The sequence below is a fragment of the Myotis brandtii genome, unplaced genomic scaffold, assembly GCF_000412655.1.
Source record: "Myotis brandtii unplaced genomic scaffold, ASM41265v1 scaffold328, whole genome shotgun sequence".
NCBI lineage: Eukaryota > Metazoa > Chordata > Mammalia > Chiroptera > Vespertilionidae > Myotis > Myotis brandtii.
The window spans coordinates 5,604,787-5,626,928 of NW_005362626.1; the positions used below are offsets into that span (position 1 = coordinate 5,604,787).

At 44.5% G+C, this 22,142-nt stretch overlaps 1 protein-coding gene across 1 annotated transcript in view; it reads left to right on the forward strand.

Moving 5' to 3' along the window:
- Nucleotides 1-22,142, forward strand: part of TRIO (trio Rho guanine nucleotide exchange factor) — a 217,751-nt gene that overhangs the window by 46,548 nt on the left and 149,061 nt on the right. Inside the window, exons 9-10 of the mRNA XM_005871063.2 lie at nucleotides 4,296-4,526; nucleotides 15,242-15,364. Of these exons, the coding sequence (XP_005871125.1) occupies nucleotides 4,296-4,526; nucleotides 15,242-15,364 (354 nt within the window). The remainder of the gene's footprint in view (nucleotides 1-4,295; nucleotides 4,527-15,241; nucleotides 15,365-22,142) is intronic.

A 22,142-nucleotide genomic window follows, 5' to 3' on the forward strand; every position in this document is an offset into this window, starting at 1 on the left:
AATTAATTTCAGAGAGAGGAAGGGAGAGGGAGTGGGAGAGAGAGAAAGAGAAACATCAGTGATGAGAAAGAGAATCATCAATCGGCTACTTCCTGCACACCCCCTCCTGGGGATTGAGTCCACAACCTGGGCTTGTGCCCTGATCAGGAATCAAACCCTGACCTTCTAGTTCACAGGTCGATGCTCAACCACTGAGTTACACTGGCCAGGCCATTTCCTACACTTTTATATCTAAAACACCACATTTGGACCTGACTGACATATCATAGGTCATAGTTGGTCTTTGGGTAGTGTTTCTGCAAACTTAAGCAATAATCTCCAAGTACTGTTCTCTCAGCTCAGAGCAACATTCATACTTTGTGCAAGTGAAGAATATTCCTGCCAGAGACTCTTAGCTCCATTCTGATTTAATGGGAAACATATTGATCCAAGGACCAGAAATGAGGATAGGAAGTCTCTGTGAGGTTTGGTGGACTGTTTTTAGGGTGACATCCAGGAATTCAAGCGAGAAATCTTAGGTGCGGTTGTGATTAAAAGTAAATATTCAAGAACCAGACTTTTGTTCTATATTTTAAACAATTAAGTTTCCACTTAAATATTAGGAACTAACATACCTTTGATATGGTAAACTTGTAAACTTGAATCCCTTTCTTTCGCTTTAGTTAGTACTTCCGTTTTCTTAAGTCATTTAGGTATTTGAGCATATTAGTTCATATCTTTATAAAACGTTAATCTTTGTAAAATGTAACTTCTGTGGCCATTCAAGCCCCGAGCACTGTGTTCAACCAGAGCAGAACCTGAAACAATGAGCCACTTTGATCTGTTCAAAAATTACAGAAGATTAAGTGCTGCTTTTTGGTAATAAAGATTTTCTTTTTTGCAGCTACTGTCCCTTTGGGGGATAGGGTTTGACTGCCTAAAGGCTAGAAACACATTTTTAGACAAAAGGTGTAACTTAAGCAAATTAATTCATCTGGTTCTATAGCTAAGAAATCAAAACTATATCACATACCATAAACAAATGTGTTATTTTTTAGTACTTGAATTGTATATGAATATTTTGGCTTCTATATACTTTTCAATCTCTTCTTTCAGTAATTTTCTGGTTATTCTGTACCATTTAAAAGTCTCTTTCTATAAAATAGGACATTAGTCTTCATAAAATTCTAGCATTTTCCCCCCTACATACTACTATTGTTCTTACAAAAACAAAAATATTTTGCTAACTATATGAAATCATTTATGTGCTTGAAGAATACCTTTTAAGTTGACAAGTCTGGGAGATAAAATAGGATTGCTTCTGAAAGGTTTTGGGGGAAATGTGGTGCCTGAGCGTGCCTTTGGCGTTGTAGGCTGTCTGGTCCTAGTGGATGCAGATCTGTTTTGTTGCCCAGAGTCTTTCCTGCTACTTCTGCTACCACCTCTGCTGCCATCTCTACCACTGAGTGACAGCCAGCAGTGGCACCAAGAGACACTTTAACCCCTGTTTCAGAATTCCCAGAAGGCAAAGCTTTGCTTAGTGAGTTGTCTTTTGTTTAGGTATTTGTGTGTTCCGCACTCAGCCATTCCTCACCACCCCTCCTTCATGGGCAAGCGTGATGTTCTCAACCCAGTATCGTGTCTGCTCTCGAGCTGTTACAAAGACACCCTCGCAACGGCAGTCACTGGAATCTTCTTGCTCGGATTACTCTTTCCCTCTCAGTGGTGGAATATTAATGGTGTCACATGGATATCTTTGGAGACTTGGTGAGGGCAGGAAAACCATCTTGTATTGCTGGTTTAAGATCCAAAGCAATGGCTTACGATAGAGGTTTGCCTTCTGCCCGTGTAGAAGCCCCAAGGCTGGCATTCCAGGGCTGGTGTGGTGGTTCTGTTAGTAAGAGGCTCTCTGGACCCGTTTGCTTTTTGTTTTGCTCTTTTAGCAAGTTGGCTGTCATCCTTAAGGTTCCCTCAAGGTCATGAATAGCTGCCGAAGCTCCAGCCATCTCCACCAAGTTCTTGGCATCGGGGAGGAGGACGAGGAAGGGGAATGAGCATGCCCAGCCTCCTATTCAGCATTTTTCTGGGAGTCCCACTCAACAGGCTTTACTTCTGTACATTGGCCACTTCTGTAATCAAGGCTGGGAAATATGGTTTTATAGCTGGGGTGTTGCTGTACCTGACCGTAGGGGTTTGGCTATGGAGGAAGTGACTTTGAGGAGGCATCTGTCGGTTTCTGCCACACCTTCGGTTCAATGTCCATCTGACATGTTCACCAAGGCATGTTTAACAAATGGTTATGAGGCCTGCTTAGATAAATGTATGGCTAGTAATCTAGCTTTACATAAAGTTTAGATATGTTCATATATATGTTACATATATGCTATGGTATAAATTAGAGACAAAAGAAAGGTGATGTATGATAAAATGTGTTTCAGTCTATAGATGCCTAAGTACATGCAACAATAGAAGAGAAAAAAAAAACGAGATATTCATGCTCTGGCCATAAATATAACTTTCAGTCTATAAATGCCTAAGTACATGCAACAATAGAAGAGAAAAAAACGAGATATTCATGCTCTGGCCATAAATATAAAGCCATCGTGAATATGGCAACTGCAGATGCAGACTCGGCATGAGTTAGGTTTGGTGACTCCAATACTAGACTGCTGTTACCTGCTGATATTTTGAAATGGTAAGCAACTCTTGTAAAGTTCCAAAGAAAAGCAGGCCTTGCTTTGATTCACATGGTAACTGCATTCCCAGAAAAATCAGCGACTGTTAGAGGAGGCAAGAAAAAGAGAGCAGTAACTCCATGTTTATATGTTAAATAGCGCCCAGCTCAGGTAATCACCAAAAGCAGGACACTTCGTGTTGAAGTAACATCTTGCCTCTGACTCCCTGGCAGTCAGCCCCGCCCGGCACTCACAGGGCCTCCCCTGCTCACAGTCACAATCAGAAATGCCCGTGCAGACTCCAGCGACTTCTGGGGCTGTCCCTGCTTTAGAAGATGCTCATTTGCACTATTTAGCTTTTGCACATGCCTGACCCTGCTAGTGGTTCAGTTGGTTCTTTTCCTACCTGTTTTCTTTGGTTACGTCGGCTTGGCTTGTTTTCGCTCAAGTGTTGCCATCTTGATGTATTAGATCAATTTTAATCTATGACGGGCAGCCTTCATAAGCCACAGTTAGCACTTCCAACAAAGATCTCAAAATCTGGTATGAGGGGGAAAAAGTTACATTCCAACATGATTTACCATTTTAAAAGATTAAAAGAAGAGATTAGAAAATTCCACTGGCCTCCAGGTTTTGGTTGCTAGAGGCTCCCTGTGTTAGCCTGTCCCGTTCACCCACCCCTCCTCCTCGCCCTCTTGTGTTGTAACCAGGAATCCAAGGAGGTTTCAGATTCGGAGGTGTCTGAGCTCCAAGGGCTCCGAGATGAAGCCTTACTTTAAGAAGCCCCCTGAGTCACACAGCCGGTTCCTCTACGACTCCTTTTTGTTGTCTGATCGGACATGTTTTCCTTCTATGACATCTGGCTTGGCTTAATCATCCCTCAGTCTTAAGACTCACTTAAAAATGAAAAACACATCATGCTTTTCTTTTCATATTCCGCCCTCGTCTTTTCTTACTTCTTTGGTTAGTCTGAATGCTTTTCATTTCATTGTATATTCCATAGTTCACTGTGCTAATACAGCACAGAAGTCTTTTCCCAAAGCTGATGACATTTTAATTAACATTACTTTTTAAAGCAAATGAACCAAATTAAATGGCATTTTAAAATTTTCTCTTTATTTCGTGAAGTAAAATTGCTATCCAACTATGTAAGAAAGTTTATGTACATACTCCTTGCTTAGTGCTAAATTATTGATTTAAAAAAACTGAGGTTTCAAGATTCAACATTAAAATTTGCTCTTGTGATTGTTTTTCTCTCTAACAATTACCACTTTTACATGTTAATTTGAGGATTTCCCAGCAATGCAATTTTATACCCGCTGACTTATGTCACAAGGCAAAACACTGTGTGTGTTCATTAAGAACCGCGTTTACAGTGTTTCATGGTAACAGGTGTTCTTTTAACTCAGTGTGTTACCACATTTGGTTCTGTAGTGCCATTGGATAACTGATGGAGTTGTTCTTCTTTCATTTTGTTCATTATAAAATATGCCTTTGAGTAAAACCGTGGCTCACGTTTGTGTGCGAGCGCGTGTGCACATGGCTGTGTGCGCACGTGCGTCGAGGACAGTGTGCCGCACGGCCGGGCAGACTTCGAGTGCCGAGCAGTCACTGGTTCTCATCGCTGTCTGTTCTGGGCAGGTGAGCCAGGATGGGAAGTCGCTGCTCGACAAGCTCCAGCGGCCCCTGACCCCCGGCAGCTCCGATTCCCTGACAGCCTCGGCCAACTACTCCAAGGCCGTGCACCACGTGCTTGACGTCATCCACGAGGTGCTGCACCACCAGCGGCAGCTGGAGAACATCTGGCAGCACCGCAAGGTGCGGCTCCACCAGCGGCTGCAGCTGTGCGTTTTCCAGCAGGACGTCCAGCAGGTGAGTTGCCCGCGGCGTTCCTCCTCATAGGGGCTGGTCGTGCTAAACCGAGAGTTAGGTGAGTGGGTCCTCGTACTGGGCTACGTGCTGATGGAGCGAGTAGGAGATGATGATGGGAGAAAACCAAATTCACAGTCACACACACGCAGCTTCTGAGATCATCTGCTCAGGCGGTTTTCAGCCGCTAACTCCCACGTATGCGCGGAGCATGTGAGATGATGCTGGGCCTTCATGGAGACTCTTGAGTTTTGTTCTTGAGACAGGGCATTCGCAGTTAAAGTTATTTGTGAGAATAACGCAAAGGTGCTCATACCAGGTGTTGTTACAGTGTAAGGTTTCTCTGCTCTTCCTCTGCTTCAGCTCTAAGCTGGTCGCACTTCTTTTCCACCTGGGGGCCTGTGGGGCACAGTAGGTGCTTAATAAATGGCTGCCTAATGAATGAAAAGTGGACTTTTGTGACTCTCATTTCTAAGCAGTTGATATCCCTTTGATGTTGTTATAAAAATTAGAGTAAGCCCAGTCCCCATACTGTTTTTCTGCTTAGTATGGAATAAGGAAGGCTGTCCTGCGACCTGGGTTTTGAGGATTAAAACAATGGGGGCCTATAAAATATGACTTAGCTTTAGGGATAAATAAGATACTAGTTGTGTCCTTGCTCTAAAATAGAGGGTGTGAATGAGGTGTCAGCTCTGGGCTGAGGAATTCTGGGGGGTGCAGGGTAGCCCAGGCATCCAGGGGAGTTGGCAGGAAGCCACAGTGATAGACCCAACCAGCTCCCCCTGGGCGTCCAGGAGCCGTGCTGTGCTCAGACTTGCAGGAGCTCAGATTTCACTCTCCCTGCGGATCACCTGAAGGTGAGTGGGTTTCCTCCCAATGGGCTGAGAGTGCGGAGACTCGCGCTGTGTTCTTTGAACACACAGATTCTCCACGTTACTCCGCACCCTTCTTCGCACGACGGGAATCGGGTGAGTTCACAGTTCTCTTCGTTGTGCTGTAATTTTTAATTTTCACACACTATGCTTTGCTTCTACTTACGATCTTTGAGCTCTCTGGAGTCCCCCATGCACAATGCCTCGGGAATCATGGGTCGATGTGAGTCATGCTTCCTTACAACAGTGTTAGTCCAGGAAGATAATTGCTGGGGAACAACACAGAACGGGGAGTGGGGGGAGGAGCCAGCGGCAGGAGTCCCTGTGAGAGCTGAAATGGTGAGGTTGAAAACGGGAGTGCTAGTTTTTCTGAATTGTCCGAAAACGTTCAACAATGAAATGGTTATAGTTTAAATGTAATTATGAAAGGATTTTCCTGCCCACCTCTCTGGCTCTCGGATCAAGTGTTCATTACACACCCGTGGACCCACACACTTTCTGGACGTGTGTCTGCAGCAGCAACAGGCCCCCTCTGTCCCCACCTCTGGGGCTCCCCGGGGCCCCAGTCCCATAAGAATAAGCCACTGGACTGTTTATGTCCCAGGGAGGCAGGGGGAAAGGCAGGCCGTGGGGATAGGGAGGAGTCTAGTCTGATTTGGCGCCAAGTTCTTAATGTGCTTGAATTTGAAAAAGGCAAACATTAATTTTTGTGTTTGGAAGGTAATTATGGCAACAATGAGGCCAGTACTTTCAGCTAGCTTTTTTCTCGAGCAGTCGGTTGGGTGGGGTGTCAGCAGGAGAAAGTTCTGCAGAACATGGAATGCTTGCAGCTCCTGCTAGTCTTCCATCAGAAGCAGGTGAGTGCTCTGGAAGCGAAAGGTTTCGTTGATTAAATGTCCGGGAAAGGTTTGGACTTGTCATGCAAACAGGAAAATTGCTGTGTAGGCTTGACTTGTGAAGTCGGGAGCGAAGTTGATAAGACGAAGCAGTCTTTTACCTTGAAAGAGTACATAGGATGTCAGCACCAAAATTGTGTTTCTGAAACTCAAGACATTATAACACATGGAAAGTTTTGCCATACTGAGCACGGAGTAGGAGAGGTAAGCTGAGAATAAGTGAAAAAATGTAGTACTTTAGAAAGACGTTGTCAGTAGAAGGTAAATTTGTAAAGACAAAAACAATCAAAACCCACAAACATATAATAAGCCGACTAGAGCTGCCTGTGAGTTTCTGTTTGTTTGTTTTGGATGAGGAGGAGCATCTGTAAATACTGCTGAGACAAAGAGAAAAGCAGCTCACCCCCCAGTAGGTGTGGAATGATGACATTTTAATGAAAACAAGCCTCCACCTGGGACAGTATGTGTCTGTGAAAAAATCCTTGGAAGAACAGACACCGGACTGTTGTTAACAGAGCACCCCCAAGGACGGGACTGGTGGGAACATGGCAGGGGGCATTTGATTTTTAAAGCATGAGTAATTTTGCTTTAGTGGTTAACAAGCAAAGGCAATTCTGTGATTTCTGTGTGGAAGGTATTTCGGATGGAGTCATGCTGTGGTGTGGGGGGCCGGTGAAGCTTAGCATTTGTCCAAATCAAAGGATGGGGTAGGGGAGTGGGAGGTCTTGCTGAAGACTTGCCCCTACATATGGTAGCTACTAACCTAGGTTAACCTTTGTCATGAATTTCAAAATAGAATCAGTACTCTCTGTGCCATATTCCAGATGATCAAATAGCATGCATTCCCACTGCCTTCTGTCTACATTCGAGCAGCCCTCGGTTGGGTGTTTGGTTGGCTCTGCAAATGGTTGGGCTACTGCCGAGCAGTGGTTTTTGTTGAGAATATGCTTTATTTCACTAGAGCGAGATAATGTATGTGTGTCGTACTCCTTCAAATGGGATGATTGTTGGGAAGCAGGATGCTGTCAAACCCGTTTTCCTACTCACTCGTCCAGCCCGCCTGCCCCTGGGGTGGGTGGGATCTAGTCACTCCAGCAGGTGGTGTGAGGTGACCCACACTATGCAGGCTGGCCTCCCCAGGGGAAGCCCCTCAGAAAGGGAGACCTTCCCCTAAAAAACCTCTCACTCTCCTTGCAGGACTTCGTGTGGGCGGGTCACCCTTGCTGAGTTAGCTCCTGGAAGAACTTTCTCCAGGTTCATGTTGGGCCATTAATGACTATTCTGAAAGTAGCAATTGCTGGGCACCAGGAAAGTCTTCATGGGAGAGGCAGGGTTTGAGCTGATCTATGGAAGATGGGTAAAAGGTCAGTAGGTTGAGGAATGGGCAGTGAGAATTGTAAAGGATTGCAGAGGCCGGGCCTGATCAGAGAGCAGCAGGTGGCCCTGTGTGTAGAGGTGGGGAGGCATGAGCTGGGTCTGGTGCGGGAAAGGCGACCTCCGCCATGAAGGCTCAGGACCTGTTTCTGTAAGATTAGGACACCATTGCAAAGGTTGCTCTGGTTGAATGTGATGAGCCAGACTCCGTGCGAGTCATGGAGAAGTCCCAGCAGAGATGTAAGGTCCACAGAGGCAGTGATCTGGGTGTTTTTATTCCTGGTGTTTCCCAAGTGTCTGCGGTAGTAGATGCTCAGTATTTGTTGAGTGAGTTAATGAAGAAATTTAAGGAATTTGCTAAAAGATTCTTTTGGGCTAAACATTTCTTCATTTATTTTGGAATCAAGTAATCCAACTAGGAGATCTGCCTGAAGAAACCGGAGATTTGATGGATGTTGGGGAGTTAGGGGTGGCTGAGAAAGGAAGTGATAGTTTTAGTTCATGGGAATTTTGCAAGTGTGATGAGATCTTTAAAAATTAAAGATTTTGATACTTGAATGCAAAAATTAGGGTCTTAAATGCCAAGTTCTAAAAGAGGGAGAGAAGTCAGGAAATGCCAAAGAGGCAGAGAAGTGGCTTTCAGGTCTACAGAGAAGCAACTTCACAGGTTCACCTTGGGTCCTCGGCTGCTGACCTTTGCCAGTAGAAGCCATCTCTTCGTGATGCCTGACTTAAGGCTATATCTACGTTGGCACCACATACTTGCTCTTAATGCTCATGAAGTCAGAAAGGTGGGTTTTCTGCATCCCATTCATCAGAATCCTTCTATAACCTTAGCAGTTTAACATTCTCTTCTGTTTACATGCCCCTGCTCACAGTTCTGATTGTGGCTCTTGTAAGAATGATTTAGAGCAGCGGTTCTCAACCTGTGGGTCTCGACCCCTTTGGGGGTCAAACGACCCTTTCACAGGGGTCGCCTAAGACCATCAGAAAACACATATATAATTACCTATTGTTTTTGTGATTAATCACTATGCTTTAATTATGTTCAATTTGTAACAATGAAAATACATCCTGCATATCAGATATTTACATTACGATTCATAACAGTAGCAAAATTTGTTATGAAGTAGCAATGAAAATCATTTTATGGTTGGGGGTCACCACAACATGAGGAACTGTATTAAAGGGTCACGGCATTAGGAAGGTTGAGAACCACTGGTTTAGAGGGTTGCTATCTTTTCTGAGAGTTTCTTGGTTTGAATTCGGAAATGCTGGAGGGCAAGTGTTTGGGATGAGTAGCCTGCTGAGAGCAGATAGAGGCTGACCAATGGTCTTCCTGGCGTGTAGAGCCACAGCTTTACTTACCTTTTGTCCTAGTGAACCCAGAAGAGACATGACTGTCAGTAATCCTAGTAACCACAGCTGAAAGTTCACCGGAGGGAGTTAAAAAGGTGGGAAAATGGATACAATACAAGAACACAAGTGTGGGAGCTGGCAGTGTAGGCAGTGGAACTGGAAGCAGGAACCAGGGGACTGGTGTGAATCGGAAGTGAGCGGGCACTTGAGGCCCTCGAGCCCTTGAGGATGCAGGTGCTCCGGATCCAGGACGATAAGGAGTGGGCAGAGCCGAGAGCAACCCCAGGCAGCTGGAGCCTCCCTTTTATTGCCAGAGCTCCTAAGGGGAAAGTGCCCGGGTGGGCTGACAGGGAAGTGTGCATCCATGTGTGTATGCATACCTGAGTGTGTGTATATATTTATATAGTCAGTAAGTGGACTTAATCTATACACAGTAACTTTAGTTCCCCAGATAACAGTATCTGGACATAGGAAGATTTTTCTTGGACAACTTTGGACTATTTTACATTCATCTCTAATCTGAAAATGGAAAAATAATTTTCAAACATTTAGAAAATTACTAAAAGGATTTACCTGTGTTGATAGAGTGATGGTTTGATTGGGGTTTTGGGGGAATGTCGAAGGTGAGACTATATGAATAATAACCTACCTACTTTTCTTCTTCCCTCTTCCTGAGTTTCTTTGCCTTTCTAAAGAAATTTCCTGTTGTTTTTGTAATTAAAACTAGGGTAATACAAGGAGAACTGGTGATTTTTTTTTTAAAGATGGATGGATGGTTGGATGGATGGATGTAGAAGTTTAAAAGCCTGTAACCCCTTTGTGAGCCCTTCTTCATTGATTTCACCCACACTTCCTTTCAGCCAGGAAAGTGCATGGAGTGGTGTTTCATAGGAGGGCATATTGGTAAGCAGAAGTAGCTCTCGCAACGCAGGGCATTGTGGCTCTGTACCCTGCTTTTGCTGGTATAATTTGACTGGGGTTTTGTGGGGTTTGTTTGTTGTTTTTTGATAGATTCTTTTTCCAGGTGAGCTTAGTATATTTGGGCTTAGTTTGTTTTGGAATGTTTTAGAAACCACTTTAAAAAATAGATATTTCAATATTAAGAATAATTATATATATTTAGAACAGACTTATTTTGAAATATAATGAATGAAACAGAGTGTCTTGGCTCCAGTGGAGAGAAATAAAGATGCGCAGGGGAGACCGGCATTACTGTCTGGCAGCTGGAAGTGCTGGGCCTAAGAAGTTCTCCTTCTTCCCTCTGTCCCCAAGGCCCACAGATGCGTGTTGAGTTTTGTGTCTGTTTCTTTGTACTGAAAAAGTTAGGTCATGCACACCGTAGAATGTGGAGCCCTCGCGATCATATCAGGCCAAGCCCCTCCTTTTCCAGGTAATAAAACGGAGCCTCAAAAAGAGTTGTGACTTGGCCGAGGCTCCCAGAAGCCTCGTGGGTTTCTAGCTGCCTCATCGCTCTTGACCTGAGGGGCACTTCACTCGGGAGCTAATCAGGAGTCGCGTTGACTTGCCCTGCTCCTTAGGAAGGAAGGAATACTTATGCGAGGCTTCCCTGGCTAGGGAGAGGGCTTTCTCAGAAGCTGCAGTTGCCCACCTTCCAGAGTCAAGGAAAGTAGCTACTTAAGGAGACATTTAAAAAAATTATTTTGAAGTTTCATCAGTCACCTTAGGAGTGGATACATGGCACCGGAGAAAGCAAGGGAGAGAACTCGCCTACTAGCAGGTCCCAGCCGCCCAGGCCTTGTTTTCCTCTCCGTGCAGTGGAGCAGGTGGCCTGGCCTCAGGGAAGGAGAGAACAGGACGGAGACACTGGCTCAGGGCTCAATAGGCTCGGAGCATTGGGGAAAGTGTCAGGCAGCCCAAGATAGGAGGAGGAGTGGAGGCGGTAATTTAAACTCAGTATTTCTTCATTTGTGATTTTAAACGTTGTGGGTAAGTGACATTAATAGTATAGTAATAGTACATCACTTTCCAGCAATGCCAAACACCAGCCTTTAAGAAAATTGACATTGTTTAAGTGAAGGCCTCCTTTTTGGTCACCTGTTTACATTTAGTAAATTTGAGATGGCATTGCTCAGTTGGTCAGTTGTCCTTTGTTGTAATCACTACCACACTGTTGATTTGATCATCAAGAAGGTTCTGATTTCAGCAGCACTCAGGTAGTTAAAAGCACAGCTAGAAACATGGTAGGTCCATTTCTGTCTACATTGGTATCTCCAGTGATTTACATAAAAGCCAGAAGGTTGAACAAGGAAGTAACTAAAATAAGTAAAATGAGGTCAATTTTGGTTTGGTAGGGAATTTCTATTTTACGTCTGGAAAAATTTGATTTTATATAAAAAAGAACCAATGCAGAGTATCTGAGAAGTCTTTGTTTTTTTTTATTTGCTTCATGTAATCATAGTTATTTTAACTGAATATAGAATCAGAAGAGCTTATTGTTTTTATTTTTACACACAAAAAACCTGACTTGGAACAGAAAAAATTTGCTGTGTATGTCTCTTCAAACAGTAACTGGAATTGACAGATGTTTGTATATTTTCTCTGAATACTCTTTGAGTCATGAATTACCAGTAAAAATAGACTGGCTTAATGTGTTCCTGATTGTTTAGTGTCAGAGGCTTATCTAGTGTTTAGAACAGCGTCCTAGATAGCATGCTGACAACAATCTCATTATTAGCTGAGAAATGGGCATAACCATACTTACCATGGTCATGTTCAATCTTGTAATTACAAACTGGGAATTAAGCTAAACAATCCATAGGATTTCCTGCACATCTGACATTTGATGCTAAGAGACATAGGTGTTGGGCTCACTTGGGAGCGGGCTTGACCTTGGTGCTGTCACTGAGTCCATTAGAGGGCACCGACACACAGAGGAAGGATCTCCTCCCACATCCTCTGACCGGGAGGGAAGGCGGGGTTGTCCCCCTGCTTTGCTTTCTGCCCTGAACCAGGTAGGCTGCCCGAAGGGATCGGCTCTGCCCTTCTCCCGGCGTCTGGCAGCAAAGCAGCAAATCCTGGTGGGCCTTGCTCCTGGGCTCGAGGTCACAAGGCAGAGAGATGGCAGCCGCCTCCACAGCTCAGGTCGGAAGGCGGCTGGCCGAGGTTGATGAAGCCCCCTGGTTTGCAAATACATGTATGTCTTAAGTGGGAAGAATCCACAGCATGTCTGTGAAATGCTCCTTGGACCAGTTTATTGATTCAGGATTCCGTGGAAATCTGGGAAAAGTTCTCCGACTTGTGAAAGATGCGAAAGCCTAGGAGGGGGTTTGGTTTTGAACACGAACTGGGTTTCATACTTGTCTGCTACCCTTCTAATTAAGTGCTTGGACTTTGTACACTCTTCTTTGAATTGCTTTCATATTTGTTGGAAGTATAATTTGACCTGGTTATTTACAATTTTGTCTAAAGGAACCACTGATGAAAGAAAAATGCCCATGATAACCCTGAGCAGTTGGCTTATAATAGCTTTCATTTCTAATTTACGCTTCCTGAAACACTTTCTTAGGCTTAAAAAATAAATTATGCCGTAACCGGTTTAGCTCAGTGGATAGAGTGTTGGCCTGCGGACTGAAAGGTCCCAGGTTCGATTCCGGTCAGGGCATGTACCTTGGTTGCGGGCCAAATTATTTTTACTTCTTAAATATGCTTTTATTGATTTCAGAGAGGAAGGGAGAGGGAGAGAAAGAAACACTGATGAGAGAGTCATTGATCGACTGCCTCCTGCACTCCCCATACCAGGGATCGAGCCCAAAACCCGGGCTTGTGCCTGACCGGGATGTAACCGGGGACCTCTTAGTTCATGGTTTGACGCTCAACCATGGAACCGGCTGAGCGATTGTTATTATTTTTTAAATACTGCATTTTGATTTCCCAGCCCTTTCTATCAAGAATAATGTTCACCTTTTACCTTTTGAAATTGTGCCACATTTCAGGTCTGTATTGAGCCACCAGTAATCATCGGGTTTGCTCCTTACCCATGGCCTCATTTTTTTTTTTTTACAGTTGAGGAATATACAGAATATACCATAATTACAGTAAAAAATGCCTCCCAGCCCTGCACGCAGGCCTGACGGGCAGGAGGACTGAGGCATAGGTGCTACTTATATAGCCCTGAATTCTTTTCAGTCTTACAATATTTGATCCCTGTCTTTGCATGAGGTTGGCCTCATGTCCAGAGGCACATTCCATTGACTGGGTCCATTCCTTGAGGCTGAGATGTCTTGAAATTGTCATTGGACATTAATTCAGGAGTGCATTTTAAAATATGTGTTTTAAAATATGTACTACGAGCCTGTGGTCTAAACAATTCGGTAGCTTGATATGTGCCTTGAAGTCCAGCAGTGAGTGTAGCACCACCTTCTAATGGCAGTACTGATACTAAAGGTCTCTCTCTCTCTTTCTCTCTGAAGAAAAGTAATGTACTAAGTGCACTAGTTAGAAAGCAATGGAACCTTTTAGCTGTGCCACCACAGTGCTTACAATTAGGTGGAAGCCTGCCTCGGGTTGTGTCTGTGGGTGGGGCTGCTCAGGTGCTGTGTATGTGCCACTCTGATGTTAAGGTGCTTCACCCCGATATCACGGAACATTTGCAACCTGGCCTGGTTATCACCACTGAGCCAGTGGGGAAACTGCAGCTCAAAACCTGTGTTTGTATGCAGGGGCTGGAGGTGAGTGGGGGAAATGAGAGAGCTTTTAGAAGGATGGGGGCTGAGGTGATAGACAGAATACAAATGGACCCCATGAGACTTACTCTGTAGTGTGCCCCCAGGTGACTGGCAGAGTGGTGGTGCTGACAGAAAGTTTCAGACATGAACTATCTACAATCAAAGGTAAACGTGTAGCTTTGGCCCGAGCACCCACTGCAGAGCTTGGTCTCCATACACCCCTCACTTCCTCCCCTTCCAGGTACCCACACACTTCTGCTCTCAGCGTCTGTGATTCTACAAGGGCCTTCAGAGAGGCCCACAGAGATCGAGTCCCCTTCGCAAGCCATTTTATTTATTGCAAATGTTGTTAAGCCCTGCGCAGAAGGGACCCCCTCAGGCCCTCAGCTTCCCAAGGTCACTGGTTTGGAGCAATGAGGAGCAAGGCCGTTGTCTCTAGACAGGGGGCTTGGGCCCTTGCTGTCTCTTTTCTTCTGGACACCTGTTAGCACAGCTGGCATCTCTGTAGTGTAGGTGACAAAGGGCAAGGGATCCCTTTGCAGCAGCGAACCCTGAGTTAGGCCCTTTTATTTGCCTCAGTGGAGTGCTATGGCTGGCAGGCTTCTAGGTTGCCCTGTAGGCCACCATCCTAGCTGTGCCTGCCCAGGTGGTTCTGCAGTCCCAAATCCTTTTGATCCATATGCCTAGTTACCACAGTCACTGAAATGCAAGTTCAAGGCAGCCTTCAGTGCTTTAGCTGCATAATAACAACTCTATTTAAATATTTAGATGGCCCCTTTACTTAGTGTTTTTAGTTTCTAGTCAAAGACAGCACTGAGTTTTTTGCTAGTTACTTCCGCTCCATCAGAAAGTGACAACGTGTGCATCTGATGTCGTGTAAATAGTTCGTTAGTTATTGTCAGCCTTTCGCCACTCCGAGAGCCAGTGAACTCCTCGGTCCCCACTGTGAGCTGGAAACGTCGGGCGTACGCTCTACTTGCCCTCTGTCTCTGCAGTGGAGTGGATTTCAACAAGAACTTAAGTAATTAAATCCACTGACTGTTCGCTTTCACAACAGCTTAGTTTATAGAAGAAATTGCCCTTAAAGACCAGGACAGAGGCGTTCAAGGGCTTTGTTTTCTTGGGTTTTACTGATATGTGTCAAGTCTTCTAAGGACGAGACAGGAAAACACTAACTGTAGTTAAGCCTGAATTGCGCTTTGGTCTCTGTGGCTTGATAACTCCGATCATACGCAGTCAGATTTGGTGGCTCGGTCATGAAGTGAGGTGAGGTTTAAATTAATCATCATTGCTGTAACATCACTACATAGATTTACACATTTAAAGTAAGAGCTGATTAGAATTGTGGTGGAAAGCTGATAGAAGATATAATTCTCAAGTGTGTTAGATTAGTATACAATTGCTTTCATTTTTCTCCTTCTTCTTCTTTTTAAATAGAGTTTTGACAACAGCATGTATCTTCAGTTGATAGCCCTAAACCTTGAGCAACGCAGGCCGTCGTTTTTATGGCCAAACTCTTGTTTTCATTGCAGGTGCTGGACTGGATCGAGAACCATGGGGAAGCATTTCTGAGCAAACATACAGGTGTGGGGAAATCTCTCCATCGGGCCAGAGCTCTGCAGAAACGGCATGAAGATTTTGAAGAAGTGGCACAGGTAAGACAATGGCTTTCCCTGTTTTCTCCTGTAAATACCTGTGTGCTTGATTTTGAAACTGTTGTAACCACAGCTGAGGAGAGCTCGCCTTGGCTACATGTGTGTGAAGGTGACTCAGAAGAGATGATGCTCAGATTTCAGAGGGTACCTGGCCAGTGGAGGCAAAAGATGATGCAGTCAGTTGACCCTTTTGAAAACTGTGATGTTCTTGAAACAGAAAAACATCTTGAATGTTCTGCCACATTTATGGTGCCAAGTGTCTGTTGATTAGCTTGTGAAAGTTCTGTTCATACCCAGAGGGCCTTGTATTTCTGAAATGTTGGGCCAGCATTCTTGTCCTTTTCCCAGTTCTTCTCCATGTGTGTGCTTAGGAAGCAGGCGGGGAGGCTGTGGTGTGTCCAGAACCCGGGAGCTGTGGAGTTCAGGGTGGGCCACGGTGCTCACTCGCAGTGTGACTTTGGAAAGTCTCTTAACGTTCGTTCATACCCAGAGGGTAATGGGCTTTGCATTTCTGAAATGTTGGGCCGGCATTCTTGTCCTTTTCCCAGTTCTTCTCCGTGTGTGTGCTTAGGAAGCAGGCGGGGAGGCTGTGGTGTGTCCAGAACCCGGGAGCTGTGGAGTTCAGGGTGGGCCACGGTGCTCACTCGCCGTGTGACTTTGGAAAGTCTCTTAACGTTTCTGAGGTTAACTCTCTTGTCTGAAGAACAGGCTCTTAGAGAGGAAGTGCATCTAGGAAGAAAGGGCTGGGATTAATAGTTGGTAAATATGTCTATAAATCTCAATGGATCGACCACTTAAACGAAAGACAGCGATTTGATGGGGAGTTACAGACTTCAGCTACAGAGGGAACTAGAGCACCAACCACTTCAACTCTGGAGAGGGGAAGGTGTTCTGAGGACGCGGGAGGAGTGGTTTCTCTTGCATGTGCAAATTCAGGAGTGTATGTTAGCATTTTCAAATGACCACTGTAAGTGTAGGAATAGAAATCACTTCCAAGTAAGTTTAAAGGGAAAAGAAATACAAAAAATTAGATAAATAAAAACTCACTAGATGAATCTGTTGGAAAGAAAAGAAATCAGAACAGACATCATGATAGAAATCACAAAATAAGATATAATAATTTGTCTATAAGTATTGGTGATTACAGTAAACACAAATAGATTATAGTTGTTAAAAGACAAAGATTTATCCAATTGAATACCTTTTAGAAATCATGCTGTATATTGTTTTCAAAGGACACACCTAAAACATAAATACCCAGGAAGTTTAAAAATATATAAACTAGTAGAAAAAGATCTACCAAGAAACTATAGCAAACAAACAAACAAAAACTAGTATCAGAATTGGAATATTAAACTAATAAACTTAAAAGCATGAAACCATTATTAGAAATAAAGAGGGTGTTCAATTATAAAAGGAAAAGTGTCAATATACATCTAACATGATAATCTCAAAGTCTATAAAACAGAGGTAAACAGCAGTAAACCCTGGCTGCTCTGTCTATAGGTTCTACATGAGAGGGGAACCTCAAGGAACTAAATATGGGCTAGAATTATGGGAACTAAACAAACTGCACTGAAGTCCTATTCAGTGAAAATGCCTTTAAAACGTGACCTTTTTTGTGTTTTTTTAAAAAATATTTTTTATTGATTTCAGAGAGGAAGGAAGAGGGAGAGAGATAGAAACATCAATGATGAGAGGGAATCATTGATCGGCTGCCTCCTGCACACCCCCAACTGGGGATCGAGCCCACAACCTGGGCTCGAACCCGGGACCCTTCAGTCTGCAGGCGGACACTCTATCCACTGAGCCAAACCAGCTAGGGCAACGTTACCTTCTTTACATGTCTTCATATGTGAAGTGAAAACAAGAATCCCAACCTTCCTGCTTCTCAACCTCAAGAAACAAGAAAAGATCGTGTTCGGCTGCCTCACCACAGGTAGATGCAGCTGGGTTTTTCCTTATCTACATTATACATGGTCTTTCTTCTTGCACTCGCTGGAAAGTATTTGCCTTCCTCTTGTAGCAAAAATATGTGGAAAATGTGCTCTTATCTCCCCTTTATTTTCTCCATAAGATAAGGCACTGCTAGAGCCAGTATGGTTCGAGGAAGGATGTGAAAGTTGGATCATGTGAACAAAGACTTCAGGCCCCAAAGAACCTAAGAGACGGGACTGGCAACAACCAAGCTCTGGAGATGCAGGCTCCTGCCCCACGCAGCGCCTTCCCCAGCCCCGCCTCCCTTCCTGAGCGCGCTCAGATACAGAGGCCGAGGGTCTACTAACGTCCTCCTGTGTGTCCAGCACCCATGGACCGCCTCCCTCCCATTCCTGTGGTTCCTTCCATTCTCAATCAGGGAAATCTCTCCTGTGGCCCATCCTGCCCTATGTTTTTCTGGTAAACCTGTTTTATTCAGTCTAAGATGATCATCGAGGCTGTTGAGACAGGTTCTCGGGGCAGCAAGAGCGAGAACACTTTTTTGTAGGAAATGTCTCTGCTTTAAGGTTTCCAGAGCAAGCCAAGGGCAGAGCCCTGAGCCACAGTCTGCTTCTTATACTGGTTCAGGGATAGGTAGGAGCTTGCCTGCTCCTCCCTCGACCCATCGGAGTTTCAGTTCTTTCCTGTCATCTCTGCTCATTGCCCCTGGGATTCTAAGGGGTGCCTGGCACACTTTTCCTTAAATTGAAAGGGCTTAAGGCTAAATCATAGCTGTTCATGGAAAGAAACCTTAAATGTAAACACCTTTTGCAGACTTTGCAAACATCTGTGCCTACATTCTCTCCCTCTGGCTTTCAAATAATCACCTGTCATGTGTCAGACATTCTGCCAGACAAGGGGGATGGAGAGGAGGTAAAGGGTGGGCCGACAGGCCAGACCCAGACCCCCTGAATGGGCATGGCCACCTGTCAGAGGGCTTTCCCTGGTAGTTCTTGCTGGCTAAGCCAAGACCTACTCATGAGTCAATTTCAGTTTGGTGACAAGGAAGAGGATGTGAGAGGCAGGCCGGGGGGACAACAGCTGGGACTGTTGGGCAGCAGAGCCACGTGGCCGTGTGGGCTCTGGGGTTCTACGTGCAGGTGACTAGCCTCTTCTCTCTGTGGGCCTCTCTCCTTTGCAGACTCACGATGGGGTGCAGGCTCCAAGCTCTCCACCCCACACCTGGCCGTGCCTCTTTTCTCTCTCACATCTTGGTGTTCCCTCTGCCTGTGCTCTCCTTCCCGCTGCACTGCCAGGACCCGGCCCTTCAGTCTGGCCTCTTTTCCCAACATCTTCAACTTCTCCCGCTCTTAGTTCCTTTCTCTCTGGCACTAAATACTTTTAGACCTTTCCCACTCTTGAAAATGTCACTGGATACGGCCCTTTTTTTCGATGCCTAGTTGGTTTTGAAAGAGTGCTCTACCACTTTCCTCTGCCTGCCCATTGACCACTGTTGTAGCAGTCCAGCACGCAGTAGGCACACAGTGATAGTCATTGGTCAATGTAGACATTTAAAAGTCTGTCAGAGCCAAGGTCAAAGACAAAGAGAGAATCTTAAGGGCAGCAAGAGAGAGACAGTTAGTTACCTACAAGGGAGCTCCCATAGGCTGTCAGCAGATTTCTCAACAGAAACATTTCAGGCCAAAGTGGATTGGCATGAAGTATTCAAAGTAATGAAAAGCAAGAACCTGCAACCAAGACTGTTCTATCCAGCAAGGCTATCATTTAAAATTGAAGGCAAAATAAAGAGCTTCCCAGACAAAAGAAGGCTAAAGAAATTCAATACTACCAGACCAGCATTACAAGAAATGCTAAAGGGACTGCTTTAAGAAGAAGAAGAAATAGAGAGAGGAACATAGGCATAAAGAAATAAGTGGTAATAAGTAAGTACCTATCAATAATAACCTTAAATATAAATGGATTAAATGCTTCAATCAAAAGACATAGGGTAGCTGAATGGATGAGAAAACACGACAAATATATGTGCTGTCTCTAAGAGACCCACCTCAGAACAGAAGATTCATACAGACTGAAAGTGAAGGGATAGAAAAAGTATTCTATGCAAATGGAAACAAAACAAAAAAGAAAAGCTGGGATTGCAATACTTATTTCTCACATAATAGGCTTCAAAACAAAGGCTATAACAAAAAGACAAATAAGGTCACTATATAATACTAAAGGGATTGATCCAACAAGAAACTCAATATAGGAGCACCCAAGTATATTAAAAAAAACTCGGTGCACTTTAAGGAAGAGATCAATGGCAATGCAGTCATAGTAGGGCACTTTATCACCCCACTGACTTCACTGGATAGATCTTCCAGAAAAAAACATCAACAAGGAAACAGCGACCTTAAATGACACACTAGATCTTGATGGATTTAATTACATTTACACAACATTTCATCCCAAAGCTGCAGAATACACATTCTTTTCAAGTGCACATGGAACAGTCTCAAAGATAGATCACATGTTAGAACATAAAATAAGTCTTAACAAATTCAAGATTGAAATCATATCAAGCATCTTCTTAGATTACAAGGGCATGAAACTATAAATCAACCACAATAAAACTTAAAACATTCAAACACATGGAGGCTAAATAGCATGTTATTAAATAATGAATGCTTTAAGAATGAGATCAAGGAAGAAATCAGAAATTACCTGGAAACAAATGAAAATGAACACAAAACAACCAAAATCTGTGGAACACAGTGAAAGCAGTCTCTAGAGGGAAGTTCATAGCATTACAACCTTACCCCAAGAAACAAGAAAAATCTCAGATAAGCTCTCTAACCCTACAACTAAAATAACTAGAAATAGAACAAGAAAAACCCAGAGTAAGTATACGGAAGGAAATAATAGCGACTCTAGCAGTGGGCGTGCAGACCTGGTACATCACAGGGAGCACCCTAGAACTACTTCCAGCTGGTTCTAGGAGTTGGCTGTGCCTCAGAGGGCACCATCGGGCCTCTGAGGTGAATGCCCTCTACGATTGGAACTAGTCACAAGCATAGTAAGGTGGGAGAGGGCCATAAGACCTGGAAAAGTAAGGGTGGACTTCACTCTGGCCCTTCCCCCTTGTCTACTAAAGATGGGGTGGGGGTAGGAGGGAGGAGGACAGCATTTTAAGCCAGGAGAGATCTTGGCTGTGAGGGGCTCCATTGGGAACCTGGCCTTATTAAGCCCATGTGCAGGAGCTTTAGGCAGACAGTGGCCTCAGTACTGAGTATCATTACACTTGTGTCAGTAGTTTCATTCACTGACAGTTCCCTAGCTCTTCCCAAACAACAAGATGCCGTGTCTTGCTTTAGCACAGTGAGAATGAGGCCCGCTCACGTGGATTACTACCTTCCCCTGCTTTCCTTCTCTGCCCTCCATATCTTTGACTGCTTTCTGTCAAAACACATTGTAATGGAAGGGATAAGTTCATATTTTAGATTTATGGTGTGTGTTTTTTGACAGGATGGCCTTTGGAGGCACCTTAAAAATGGAAACAGGTACTTTAGGCCTTAATAAGGAGCTTATTTCATTTTCTGAAGCATATTCAAAAGGTGAAGCAAATTTTGGGTTTAGGGAGAAGAAAGGTCCTCTCAGAGTTAAGTTTGAAGTTGGTTAGCTTGTCTCCTGGGGCTGTGTTTTGAAGGACCCTTGGTAAAACACATTCTAAATTGTTTTTAGTGTAGACACCCTGAATGAGTAATTGATTTAATAAGTAATATAGTCAGCTTCTTCAAAATAGTGAGTCGTGGCACGATGAAGTAACATAACAGGTTCAGAAAGGAAGTGGTGAAAGTCTTATGGTTGAATTCCTTTTAGATGTGCTAAATATAGGTTTATTTAGAACAATTCTAGTGTTTTGGGAAGGAGGAACCTGAGAGGAACCTCCTCTTTGCTTGGTGGAGAGCCGTGCAGCCAGCACTTCTGCAAGGCACACGCCTTCCCTGCAGACCTGGCTTCAGGCTTTGTTTCCAAGGCAACTGTGGCCACACAAGGAAGCACTTGCCTCATTCTTGCAGGCAGCTTTGCAGAGCCCAGGGCCGCTGAATGCATCTGAAGGTCCAGGCCTTCTTTGTTACAGTGATTGTGAGTAGCTATATCCTATTGACAGAGTCTGTGCGAATGAGTTTATAGAGTGTGGCATATGCAGCCATGTTGAATTTTCATGCAGGAGCTTTAAGAAAGAGATTTAGAACGCTTTCCACGTGAGGCTTTTTGCAGATGAGTGGCGGAAAGGAAGATGCTCTCTGACAGCCATCTTCTAAATAGTCGTCCACATTGGTGTTCCCTTTTAGATGGAAAAAGCTCTGAACACAAAAGCCAGGAAAACCCAGAAAACTCTGGCTCAAGGGAGACGCTGATGTTGGGGTCACAGATTTCTCTAATACGATTGATTGGTACATCGCTGGCATAGCATCTTCCCATCGCTGTTCTGTCTGGTCTGCTTGTTCCTTGGGATTCAGATTACCTTCCAAAGACATGACCTGTCAGGAGGTCATTCTCCATGAAGCCGCTTCTGTCAGCAGCATTTTATATGCCCCATGAATTATCTTGTCTTCCAGGAGAAAGATCTGTGGGATTTAGAAGGCAGGAACCTTACCTTTCACTTTGTATTTTCAGAAGATAAGTAGGTGATGCTCTAACCCCCTGGTCCCTGCTCCAACTCCCTGGTCCCTGCTCTAACTCCCTGGTCCCTGCTCTAACTTCCCTGGTCCCTGCTCCAACTCCCTGGCCAATGCTCTAACTCCCTGGTCCCTGCTCTAACTCCCTGGTCCCTGCTCCAACTCCCTGGTCCCTGCTC